We start from the raw sequence: 13,533 nt of genomic DNA, 5'->3' as shown, positions 1-13,533 counted from the left end.
CCTGTAACCTCAGAATGCAGCAGGTACTCAAACATAGACTCTGGAGCCAAGGCACTCAAGTTCAAATCCTGGTTCTGCCAATAACTAGCTCCACGACTGTGGGCAAGTTACTTGTCCCCTCTGGTCCTCAGTCTCTTCATCTGTAAAATGGCTACAGTAGTAGTTCCTGGCTCATAAAGTTGTTTTAAGAAATAAATGAGAAGGTGTAAAATGCTTAGTGCTGTGCCTGGTATATGGTAAGCTTTGTGTAAATGTTTTAAAGCAAAGAGTTGAGATGGATGGATCGATGGATGGGTATATAGTATTCCTAAATTTAAGGGCCATCACCTAACCTCTGAACATGCATAGTCACACAGAGGCATAAACCCCTCAGTGGCCGTGCCTTGAGAAGGACTCTGGTAATGAGTAAGAATATATGTGAAATACCCTGTCCATGAGGGCTCCTCTTGAAATCCCTAACACAAATGTCATCTTATTCTCTTTTCCCTATCACATCCTCTATTCAACTTCTTTCCCCTTGTTTTTGAGTTTTATATTCAGATTGCCAGTAGGTTTTTTCAAGGGGAAGCCTGTTTCCTCCTGGTCACGGTAAAGGTGGGCAGGGGGCAACTCCACCACGTCACCCCCTCCCCACCAGAGATACAGGGTCTCTAACCACCAGATGCTCACCATAGAATGAAGGACTCTGCTCCCTGTTCAAGGAGTCATCAGACGACAACTGGGGAAGGCAACTGGAGAGCAGGGAGCCCCTTCTCCTCACTATAGAAATCACAATCTGGCTGCCCACTGTCAGAGGGGGGTGCAAAGCAGATGCGTTTCATGTTTGGAATGGATTGTTCAAGTCTGGACAGAAGTGAGGGGGATGTGAGATTTGCACTTGGTCGGTAGCAAACATGTCTGGTTTCTCTGCAGTCCAGGATGCACACCTGTGTGTGCATAGGTGGGCACTAACAGCAACCAGAGGAAGCTTTCAGACCCACGGCAAGGAACAGCCACAAAAACAGATTCTGGAAATACAGCCAAACACGGAACCAAGAGGGAAGGCTTTATAATCAGAAAGACATGGCTACAGATTTTGGTTCCAATACTTACTACTGGGGCTTTCCTTGGGTAAATTCCTTGACCTTGCTGGGCCTCAGTTTCCCCCATCAGTACCATGGGGCACTTGTGTTTCTTTCACAGAGTCATTGAATGGAAAGGAGACAACATTACGAACATGTTAATGAAGGGGCCAAGGCAGGGTGGGCTGCTGCTGTTACTGGTTAGGTTTGACAGCAGGGTGTATCTGTGTGCGGTGGGGGCTCTGTTGTGTGGCCACCATATCCCGAGCACTGTCTTTGGTTTCCACTGAGGACAGAAGTGTCCTTACACTCAGTGCCATTACGCAAACCAATTCCAGGCAGGCCAGTATCCGTCGATGGAGAAGTCCACATTTCAGATTATTGTTGTAGCAGAAATGTCTTACCTTCCAACAAATACAGTAAGATGACTTCATTTCAACAAAGGTTCGTCTACTATACACATTTCCTTAGGAAGACAACTTTACCATACAAGACTGCTATATAATTAGAATACCAACTGCAGGCAAATAAATGAAGACCTTTGAAAACATTTCATTCCCATAAGCATTTACTCTACAATTTTGACATACTTCTGGCATGATTTAAATGCTGTCTTCGCAAATTATCAAAGAATTTACCCTATCTTGGTCATAGGAAGCATAGGTTTGGATCCAAAATAATTTTTTTATTCTTGGTGAATATCTAATTCTTGGATTTCAGTCTATCAGTTTTCTTTACATATCTTTGATGTCCCTTTCTCCAAAGAAAATACACAGTAATGTGAGGATTATAGGAAAGTTCCTTGGAAAAGGATGGCTCCAACTTGAAAGGTTCTGTTTTGACATCTCCAGAGAAAAAGTGTCTCCGTACCTGAATCACATGGTCATCACTTGTAATTTCTATGGCTTCATGACAGTGGTCTAATGCTGTAAACACTGAATTACAGGCCCTGAAAGTTGCGAAAGATCAGTGTTAGTGAAGCTATAAAACCATTAGCGTTTCATATGTTAATTTATCAAAGTAAACAGTTCCCCCAAATTCATTAAAGCCATGTTCTTTGTGAAGGAAAAAAAAAACCTCTAGCCTTTCAAAGTAAGCTAGTTTGTTTGACAGCAGCATACATTTCTCTGACTATAACACAAAGAAGAATTGTAATCCAGCAAAATCTTCATGGATCATGGAAAGAACCACCTATGTGCTCAATGAAACCTTAATACAGACCCAAGAGAACGAAGTTGCAGGAGGCCATCTTACAGGTCTCCCGGATCTACGTCAACACTGTTCCTCTGTTTCATTCCTAGTGTGGCGACGGTGGAGTCAAGTCCCCAACAATTAGAACTGAATTAAACCCAAACTGAATCTGAGGTATTCTGTCTGCCCTTTTTCAATAGACACAGAAATACTTTTTCCTCTTTTCTTACTTTCGTAATCTCCGGTCAATAAGCCTTTATATGGTACTTTGCTTTCAACCTCACCCACTGGCACGATGGAAGGCACGTATGGCAAGATTCCTCTTGCCTGGTTAACCCTACAGCTCTCCAGGTAGGCACTTTTCTTGGTGACCTTTCTAATGTACATGTAGAATACTGGAAATATTTCAACTTCTCAATTGCTTAGAATTTTAAGTACCTTCTAAATCTAGCGCAACTCCAAATATGGTAAGTTATTTACTATCTAACACAGAAAGTATGTGGCTAGTTTCTAGAGCTTTTATATTTGTGCTGGCTGTTTAAAGAATCCCAGTGAGGCCTGTCTGACACATTATAAAAAAAAAAAAAAAAGATTTACTTGATTCATGTTCCTTCTTATAAAACATACTGTTTTATAAGATGTTATTCATTTTTTCCACTCATAGAGGCATCTAAATTTGCCATCCTGTTTTAAACTATTTACAAGGAAGAGGGGGAAAAAAAACCTGGCTGAAGTCTGGTTCTGTATTCTGCCAGTTATGGCACCACGGGCAACTTTTTATCTTTGCTGGCTCCCAGTTACCTCATCTATAAGTGAGAGTAATAACACCTGTTTTATAGGTTGCTGTAAAAATCAACAGTTTATGTGAGGCATTTCTCAAAGTGCTTCAGATAATGTAAGAATTCAGCTCATAGTACTTGTTATTACCTGTCAGATCTCGGAGCAGTATCTCCCTACTCTCTAACACTTTCAAAGGCCATTGGTGGAAAGAAAAGGAAATCATAACCTATCTTTCCTCATGAGAATACTTAACTATCTAACCAAGAACTGCATTCAATAATAGCAAGGTAACCTGCATGAGTGAAGGATTTTAGTCCATGGTGCAGTGATGAAGGTACCAGTGTGGAAGGGTAAATAAGTAACTGTGATGGGCGAGCTGAGGAGAAGGTAAGTCTAACTTGTCTTAGATTCCAGATGGGTACAGTATGTTTCCTCATTTAAATTGTACCAGTCTAATTTCAACCATGTACTGCCTTAATACCATTGCCGCATTTGTAAACAAGATCACCTAAAATAAGGGGGAAAAAAGATTTTTAAATTATTGCCAAAGTCACTAGTACCCTGCCTCCCACAAAGAGGCAAGCAACAGCTAGTCGTCTCAGAAGTATTTTCCAGGCATGTGCGTACAGAACCCGATGTTGCAGCAGAGGCAAGCATTTCCTGTCCCCCAGGAGTCAGACGTGGAAAAGCACCTTCCGTGTGGACTAAACCTTACATTTGAGAGCTAGATAATTAAGCTATAACACATTTTATCAAATGACAAATTCCTCTTTTGCCCGTTTTCTTAACGTGCCTGTGGGCCTCACCTAAGCATTTAAAAGGGTACTTCAGAGTATTAGTGTTTTTGTCAATTCAAGAGCAGCCTTTATGGAAGATCTTAGCTCCAAATGTCCAAAACTCATCTATTAAACATTCGTTGTATGATTATCCACAAAGCATAAAATCTTCAGTATAATGCCCAATGGGACAAAGCAAATTCTCATCAACAGTCAAGGTAGAAGGATCTGGATGGGGCCAGCAGATGGTTTTCTCCCAGTGACATGCTGGACTGCACTGTTAAGAACTAGGCTTTAAAGCAATTTGGCTGATGGTTCTATTTAAATAAACCTGCAGCAAAATGAAGTAATCAATTTGAATCATGTTCCTAAAGTTTGGGAATTTAATAGCGTGTATTAATTATTAATACTCTTCATGCAGAAGAGCCTTAACTTTATTAATTTTCTGTTCTTAGGAACCACATAACTGTGCCTCAGATAATTTTTGTACCTTTCAGGTTGAGAAGTTGGAAAATTGGAAAAAGCACAAAGGAAAGGTAGCCGCGATGTGGAAACCCATGAAGTACAGGCCACAGAACCATGTCCCCTCACCTTCTTAAGGAGCCCTTGAAGGTCCAGATGGAAAAGGCAAATATTACAGGGGACCAAGTGTCATGTCTACAAGTCTACAAAGAACACAGTGGTGTGACAGGGTGGTGAGTGCATCCGACTGAAGAGCAGGATGCCAGGGTCCGACCCCAACACTGCCACCAACATACTGGATAGCTGTGATCATGTCAAGAGTCTCCCTGGCTCTCAGTGTTTTCCTCTGTCCATTGGGGCAGGAATGGTTGGGTTGCATTATCTCCTGTATTCCTACCACGGGTATTCCAGAATCTACTCAAAACACATATATACACAAAACGAGGCTGCCTGCAACAAGGCAGGACTATGCAAGGTGGTGGCTTCAGGGAAACCTAAATCTGAACCTAAATCTACATCCCAGCAGGGTCTGGGAGGCAGGCAGAGGGAAGCACAGGTGGCCAGGGCGTCATGGACTTGCTCCTGGTGAGCCCCAATCCTGGGTAGCCGTACCATGGGAGCCAATTACATTAAGGTTTCACTGCTTGGACTCTATTCCTGTGACAGTGCCTGTCACGCAGGGCCCATGATAAAGTGCTCTATAAATGTCTGTTGATACCGAGAAGTGTGGTATTCCATGGAACTCAAGTTTTGTCCATCAGAGACTTTGACTCCTGAAATGGAGGACCGCTATTCTCTTTAGACTTGGAATCAAATGAACATGATGATTTGGGTCTAAGTCCTAGGTAAGAGAAACAGGGCTGCATTAGTATAAACTTACCAGTTTAAGCTTCCGGTAAGCAGCTAAATCCTATCTGCATTTCGGATAACACAGTTCTTTTCATGATAAAGAGGCATAAGAACATTGGAAGAGAAGTGATCACCATTTACCCTATATTTCCCTAGACAGTCTCCATTTCATTTGTCCCATAAACAATAGTACTGTTTAATAAGGTAAACTCATCAAGCATACAGAGATGTGATTTATCTCCTCTCTTTAGAAGTTATTCTTTATAACGGAATTTTAAAATTAAATATTTTTTCTTTGATCACATGATCCTTCGGTGTTCTTGGCTAAATATGGTTACCATACACCAGGACCTGGACAAGAGCGTCTACCTTCAACATTTGACATCCTCCTTAGAGTACAAACTGTCCTTGCAGAATGCTAGTAATGTCACATATTTAGCTGTAGCTGGGGGCGGAATTGCAGAGAAAAGTATTATATAATTAGACTATAATTATTCTGGCATTGTATAATAAAGGGCCTCATTTTCCCCATCTGCAGCAAGTGACAGAGTTGCCTGCCTGACTCTGAGGTCCAGGTGGAGTCTTTAGATGTCCCTGAATACGGATGGAGCTGGGGAGATCATGGAATGGGTCACCAACCCCTGACTGCTAGGCCCAGATATAGGGTACCCAGGAAGAGTCAAACCATGTACACACACCCTTCTCCTCCAGAAAAGGAAGGAAGTTAGAGACGCTTGAGGCAGAACTAGCCTAAAACCAATGGAAGAAACTGACCACATAGTCCTTCTCTGGCCTTCTGTGGAGAACTCTTGCTTTCTTTTCCCCACAGCTGGGACTGCTCTCTTGCTGGGTGCTCATGACCAGGAAGAGAGGCTCTTTACCAGTCTTTACCAGAGGCTCTTTACCTTAAGCTGCCGTGGAAAGGCATCTGCACCCTGGGCAAACTTACCTTTCGGACACCACTGCTTGCCTGAGTCAACTCCATTTAACAACTTCACACTGATCTGCATGCATTAAGAACTTGAGCTTTCTCATTATGACCTCTACAATGGGCTCAACTCCTCCAACCAGCTCCAGTCAGTGAGGGGTGAGAAGTTATGGGACTTATGCAGGCTTATGTACTTAGAAACGTGCTAAGTTCAGAATGTGATGAGACCCTCAGAAGTGTTCAGTGCCCTGGCTCTAAGCAAATTTTATCAGCACAGTAACTTCAAGCCCATTCTTTTAACCCTCGTGCTGGCTGAGAATGTTTATTTCAAATTGCCAGACCTGCCTTTGCCCTGCTGACAATGAATGAGGCTTCTTTTTTTAAGAGAGAGAGAGCGAGAGAGCACGTGTGCACACGTGAGTTGGGGAGGGGCAGAGGGAGAGGGAGAGAGACAACCTGAAGCAGCCTCCACACTCTGCACAGAGCCCAACATGGGGCTCAATCCTACAACCCTGGGATCATGACTAGAGCCAAAATCAAGAGTTAGATGTTTAACCAACTGAGCCACCAGGCATCCTCACCTTCTGACATCCTACACGTGCCATCACACTTAAATGTTGCCTAAGAAACCTCAAACCTCAGTTATTTAAAATCAGTTAATTAAAATGAAGGAATTAACTATCAAAGCAACAAGGGGTCTGCTGTTCATTCTTGTTGTGGATCATACGCAGTTAAAGAACTGAAACACAATGACATCCCTCTTTTTCTATCTATCATGAAAAAATCTAAACGTACAGTCTTTTGGGGGCACCTCGGTGTCTTAGTCGATTAAGCATCCCACTCTTGATTTCAGCGCAGTTCACAATCTCATGGTCATGGATGGAATCAAGCCCAGGTCGGGCTCTGTGCTGAGCTTGGAGTCTGCTTAGGATTCTCTCTCTCCTTCTTTGCCCCAAACCCACTCATTCTCTCTCTCTCTCTCTCTCTCTCTCTCTCTCTCTCTCTCTCTCTCTCTCTCTCTCTCAAAATAAGTAAATAAACATTAAAAAAAATAAAAGTACAGTCATTTTATCCTTAATTAAAAAGAGTAGAGATCCCAAGGAATAAAAACAATGTACAATAAACATCATAAATTGCTGAAGTCAAGGCAGTGTGGTTATCTTGAAAACGTCTCTTAAGTTCTCTGAAGTTAATAAATACACGGATACAAAGAAACCTAGGGATTTCACTTATATATTCAAAAACCATTACCAGTATTCCTCACTGAAGACTTTTAAAATAGCAGAATTTCCATTAGTTTGACTTTTTAAAAAAATATTTCCCTGCCTAAGGAAGTGACTGTTTCTCCCCACACTATTTCTTAAAGGTCTCTGTCCACCAAAAAGTGACTTCTCTGACCAGGGTAAACAAACCCCAGAAAAACCTACCTTTATGGGTTTATGCCAATCCATTTTACTTCCAAGGATGGCAGAGAAAAATTAAGTTTACACAGGGTTTTGTCCACTTTGAATGCCAATTAAGTAATCAAGATAAGCATAATCATTACGGTGAGATGCTATCTTACTTATTTTTCACTAAGCCTGAAACCGTCATGACCTCTGGGTTGGCCACAGAGAGAAACCATGCCAGGGACCTTCTGGCATCCAAAAGCCTGGAGCCGTTAAGGGCAGGACTCCCGGGAGCTATAGGCTGGCAAGAGCCTCCTCTCTGCCCTTCTCTCCTACTTGAGGGGGATACGATGAAGAAATCAAGGTCTGATGTGCTAGAGGGGAAGCTCCACAAAACCGGGCATGAGCTAGGGCCCTGATATCCCAAGATGTCCCGGAAGCAGAACATCTTTCCAGCAGACAGACGTCTAGACAATTCCATCTCAGAAGTGAACATTATGAAAAGCCTGCTTTTAAAGCACTATTTGCCTTTAAGGAGACTTAAAGTAAGTTTCTTGAACACACTTCATGCATACTGAGGTCACAAACAAACCTCATGAAATTGCTATCATGGTTACATAGCAATTATTATGGCTGGCATAATAGATATACCATGGGTTTGCTCCTGTTCTTAACAATCCAAGCAAGAACTTATAAATGTTAAAAGAGTAGTAAATAGAAGGTAATCCTCAAAGGCTACTCTTAATCTCAATTTAATTGTATGAAAATTAAACATTACTTTTCCTAGACTATAATTTTAAAACTGCTTTAATTAGTGGAAAATACTGTCAAAGAAAGAGATGTTTTCTAATTTACTTCATTGAGCAAAGGGCTCCTAGTTTGGATTCTGCCATTTACCAGCTACCATTACCTGTCTAACAGTTTCAAAATCCCTGGCATTCAGCTAGGAACCTGTGAACATCAGTCTGATGACAGAAGCTTTTGTACAACATTGTTAACCTTGTGTTCCTTCTTATTTTTGCTACATACCGTAGTTTGAACTGTGAGCGAACTTCCCCGTGTTCTATTTGAATCAGTTCATTATAGCAAGCAATTATGCTGCTATTCTCCATAAATCTCTGAAAAGAAAACAAAGATAATATGTAAGACATACAATGACTTCTTAAGGAGTCAAATAAAGGAACTTAGTTTTTCCCACCCCAGGTAACTCTGTTATATAAGACAACTTGAGAAATTGAAATGAAACAAAACAGTTGTCAAACTCTTTGAAATGCTTGTTTAAATGTATGAGAAACAACCAATAAGGTAATACTGTATGCTTAACTCCCCTGGTAACAAAGGTGGGGAAAAACTTCATCACAAATACTCACAGGAAAATAAACACACAAGGGCAGAGAGAGCATCTCCCCCCTTGTTAATTACCGAAACATTCTGGCTTTATTTTGCACTAAGTAAAGTCTTTTCAAACCCCACACTGGACACTCATACTATGTGCCACAGTATGAATGGTCATTTTCAAGGGAAGAGACCCTTCTTTGCTAACTTCCTCATCTTCTGATTGCCAAATGCACTCTCCTCTTACACACACACACACACACACACACACACCATGCATCTAGCATGGATGGCTTCTCCCTGGGGAATACTTCTGGTTCCCCACTACTCCAGGGGAAAGCTGGTAGAGGGTAATGAAAAGGGGGGGGGGCATGAACACAGAACACAAACACACAGAAGGGAAATACTTTCTCTTTTTCTGCAAAGTTAAACATGGTTAGGCTCAGGCTGAGCTTCTGGATGGGTGGAGATTATGTAAAAGCCTGTAGACAAGCTCTGAGCATTGTGAGCAGATGCTTTCTAAGATACTAAAAAGGATCGGTGATAAAAATCAGTTTCAAAAGTGTTACAATCAACAGTTGGGCAGATTTTTTTTTAAAGACACCAATTTTAATAAATTTTATTGTCTGTTTTTAATTATAAAGTTATACACATTAATTTAAAAATGTGTAAAGAAAGTCATGGAGGAAAAAACCCCAAGTCACTAACAATGTTATAAGCTGGAGATACCATTACGTTTGGTTTATCTCCCTTAAGCTCCAATGCCTGTGTGTGTGTGTGTGTGTGTGTGTGTGTGTGTGTGTAATACTTTAAATACAGTCTGTAAAATCATACTGTATTTTCACTTTCATTTAAGTACTAACTTACTGAGATCTTATTTTCTTTAGTTCTAAGAACTTCCATTGTAGTGAAAAAGAGCTTTCTACAGGTGATGGTTTCTAAACACTGGAGCCCTTGTTTTGCACACCCCTTGTTTGGCACTTAATGACTCTTCTATAGACCGAAGGAAGAAGATTCTACTCTTTCGTGGTTTTCTAGGCTATGTTAACTCCTATTACTGAAATAATGTGAGTGGATCAAAAGTAGTGAACTTCAAACTTCAATATGCTAGGAATCACCATGCATTCTTCTAAAAATGTAGATTCGTGGGCCCCACATTCAGAAATTTAGAATGTTTCTTTAAGACAGAACTTCTCAGAGCATTCAATATGCTCATGTGCAATGTTCCTAGCATGCATTGTGCATTTACAGGGGTGGGAAGAGGAGGAACAGTTCTCACTGATTTCCCAAGCTTATTTGACCACGGAAGCCTTTTTTCGTGGAACACCTATTAAGACCTTTTGGAACACTAGTGCGCCACAGAGTAGTTTGGGAACTACTATTGTGGTGGACCCAACGTGGAGTTTGGAGTTAAATAACACATTGTTCCTCCTTAACTTTGCCATGACTATGAGCTCTTGCAAACTATTTAGGCATTCTGAGCCTGCTTCCTCCTCTGCAAAAATGGAGAAAATATTAAATTTCTTATGTGTAGATGAGGATTAGGTAAATCCCCTCAAATGGAGCCTAAGAGTCCATCTTAGCTCTCCACTTGCTCCTCCACAGGAAGCCTCCCCAGCGCATCCAACTGCTGTACTCACAGCAGGCCTACCCCATTGTATTTCATACAGTAAGTCCTTCACGAACACCTGTTGAGCAACTAAGTGTCATTTCAAACAGAAAAGGGGCACGTAAAGGTTGATATAAATGCAGCTGCTATTGCCCTTTGCTAATTAAGATATTGGTTTGCAAAAGGCTCCGAATGGACTGAGTACCATGCAGTGAGCCACTTATACACAGCTACCAAAGCTTCATGGAGAGCTGCTGTGGAATATCTGATGGCACAATTTGTTCCTGGATCCCCACTCAGGGACCTACAGACTGATGCATTGACCAATTAGCTAGCAACACAGACCAGAGTTTTAGCAGATGATTTAATACAGTCAAAACAACCCAGAGATGAGAAACAAACTCAAGAATAGCCAGCATATTTGGAAGGGTGCTTGGGGAGAAAGCTGCCAAAGACAAGATTTTACCCAAAAAAGGAGACGAGCCACCTGGAGGGCTTCAGCTGATCTTGAGCCACAGTAACCCAGGAGGTAAAGCCTCAGTAGGTTTGGCATGCTTCTCACAGGAGAGTTCAAGCTATCTAGGGAGGGGGTTGGTCCCTGACCTAGCTGGTAAATGGCTTTGATCAGACTCAGCATTAAAGATTGCCAGGTGGTCCCTGACAGGTACTATCTTTCATGCTCCCTTGAAGAGTGTTATCCACAATGGCTGACTGCCAAGAGCAGCACCACAGCCCAACAAAGGGAAATGAAACCTACTAGAGCAGCACAGACAGGTTACCAAAGGAGTAAAAAGGAAACTGTGAACTTCACCTCCTCAATTTATTTAGTGGCATTTGTACCCAAAGACGGTCAGGTGTTCCTCCTGGATATAATGGGTAATCTCAGCCCTCCAGACAATCTCTAAACCAGTTAGAGGTAGGCTCACTGAATTACAAGCAGAATATTCCTGAAGGATGGTTAACAACACCTATGGAGATCCTCACTGACAGAACCTACAGTGTGTCATGCTATTCTGTCAGCTCCCAGACAGTGCAGAAAACCTGCCTCCTCACACTCCCAGAGATCCTGCCTCACAGGTGAAGAACAAGGCTGGCATGGGGATCAACATTTAATGTAAGACCTAAGAAAGCTGCAAATGACTACATCATTTCTTAGGAAGGGCCTAAGAAAGGAAGTCTCAGCCACGTGGCTTGACAATTTCCTTTTGCAACTCTCCATTCCCGGACTCAGAAGCACTGTCCTAGGCATTCTCATTAAGACATGACTCCCAATGCCAGCCTTTGATAGAGGAGATGATGGACAATGCTGTCAGGAGAGTTACAGTGCTAAATAGAAGTATTTCTATTACACAGGTGAACCACTACGCTACCTTGAGTATTTTAAAGAGAACTGCTCCTGCACACCGAGGCATACCAAAGCACAAAACCACATCACACATTCCCGCTTCTCTGTGCTCTATGACAAGGATTGTTTTTTTGAACCCAGGGTAGCAAAGCACCATTACATATGTGGGTTCAACCAATTTGGGGCCCTCTGGGCCCCATGGATCTGGATGTCCATTTCTCTCCCCAGGTCCAGAAGTTTTTAGCCATTATTACTTTAAATGTACTTTCTGTCCTTCTTCTTCTTCTGCAAATACCTATAATGAGAATATTATAAGTATTGGGCTTTTTTCCCCCCCATTGTGTCCCATCATTACCTTAGGCTTTCTTCACTCTTTTTCATTCTGTTTTTTCTTTTTATTCCTCTAACTGGGTTATTTCCGATGGTCACAGATTCTTTCCAGGTCCCAGATTCTTTCTTCAACATGGTCAAGTCTACTTCTGAAACTCTCTACTAAGTTCTTTAATTCAGTTATTGTATTTTTTCAATTCTATGATTTTTCTATTTTTTCTTTTCTTTTTTTGATGGCTGCTATTTCCTTGTCAAACTTCTCGTTTTGTTCTTGCACTGTTTTCCTAATTTCATTATTTGTCTTTGCTTTCTTGTGGTTTACTCAACTTCCTTGAGATGATTATTCTGAATTCTCTAACACTTCACGGATCTCCATTTCTTTAGGATCAGTTATAGAAGCTTTATTAGTTTCCTTTGGTGTTGTCATATTTACCTGATTTTTCACGATCCTTGACTCCTCTGTTGTTGTCTGTGCATCTGAGTACCTGGGCTCATCTTACAGACTTTATAGGTTTGCTTTGGCAGAGACTTCATCAGTCAGCTCAGTCTGGGTTTCTGGGTGTGATTCCTGGTAATGACCTTGGTCAGGTAGGGCCTGCTATTATGATCTATTTCAGGGCAAGGCAAGTGTCAGACTCTCATGACAGGGATGAAGCAGTGTGCTACTGGCTTGGCTCCCTACCCAGGCGAAGCTACAGGATGGGTTCTACAGTTGACTGAAGTTTCTGGTCAGGCTTACCAGATGGTCAGACCTGTGTACTGTATTCAGTAGTAGATGAGTCTGGGAACGACCTTCCCGGCCCTGCCCTGGCAGGGCAGCAGGATGGGATCCCAGGCCGGTACTGCTTGTTTTTTTAGGGACCCAAATTAGGCCAGAATGTGCACTGAATTTCCCGGTCAGGTGAGGCCACCAGTTGTGTTCTGAAGACAGGCTGTACAGTCTGTTCAAGCACCTCTGTATGTAGGGCTGCTGAGAGGGCTATGCAGCTTTCTGTGTGCTGTGGTTCAGTTCCCTGGCTGGAGAGGCTAAACGTTGTGTTCAGTGATGAGTGGGGCTACGAATTACATTTCCTGCCTGCAGCAGGAGAAGCAGCTCTAAAGCTAGTAAAAGTCTTTGTCTTAACTCTAGGGGGCCTGTTTGCCAAGCGTCCTGATGGAATAGTGCCATTGGCTTTGTTATGCAAACCATCAGTTCTTCCTTGCCCAGCCTGTCGGCTCCAGTGTTGTTGGGTGGCATCCAGGAGTTATCCCCAGCCCTTCTGGGCAGAAGGGGCTGGAAGACACTCTCCACAGCCAGTGTAGCTTCCGTGCCTGGGCAAGAAGGGGAGGGGTCACTCCAGGCTACTCTCAATTTCCCAAACTGGCTCTGCAGGTTGGGAGAGGCTAGGAGCTAACCTCAGCCTGGGCTATGAATTAATCTGCCTTTGAATAGCAGATAGCTCAGAAATATTGCATGCCCAGTATGGCCTCTACTCTGGG

General features: G+C 42.3%; 1 protein-coding gene across 2 annotated transcripts in view; it reads right to left on the bottom strand.

Moving 5' to 3' along the window:
* Window positions 1-13,533, bottom strand: part of PDE8B (phosphodiesterase 8B) — a 240,900-nt gene that overhangs the window by 100,684 nt on the left and 126,683 nt on the right. For both annotated transcript variants that reach the window (XM_043592585.1, XM_043592592.1), the window contains exons 6-7: window positions 8,465-8,553; window positions 1,932-2,010 (exon numbers count right to left, since the gene is read on the bottom strand). In XM_043592585.1, coding sequence (XP_043448520.1) covers window positions 1,932-2,010; window positions 8,465-8,553 — 168 coding nt within the window. The remainder of the gene's footprint in view (window positions 1-1,931; window positions 2,011-8,464; window positions 8,554-13,533) is intronic.

This window comes from Prionailurus bengalensis, chromosome A1, assembly GCF_016509475.1.
Source record: "Prionailurus bengalensis isolate Pbe53 chromosome A1, Fcat_Pben_1.1_paternal_pri, whole genome shotgun sequence".
In the NCBI taxonomy this organism is placed as follows: domain Eukaryota; kingdom Metazoa; phylum Chordata; class Mammalia; order Carnivora; family Felidae; genus Prionailurus; species Prionailurus bengalensis.
The sequence above is the reverse complement of the archived record's forward strand: the minus strand, read 5'-3'. Positions and strand labels throughout refer to the sequence as shown.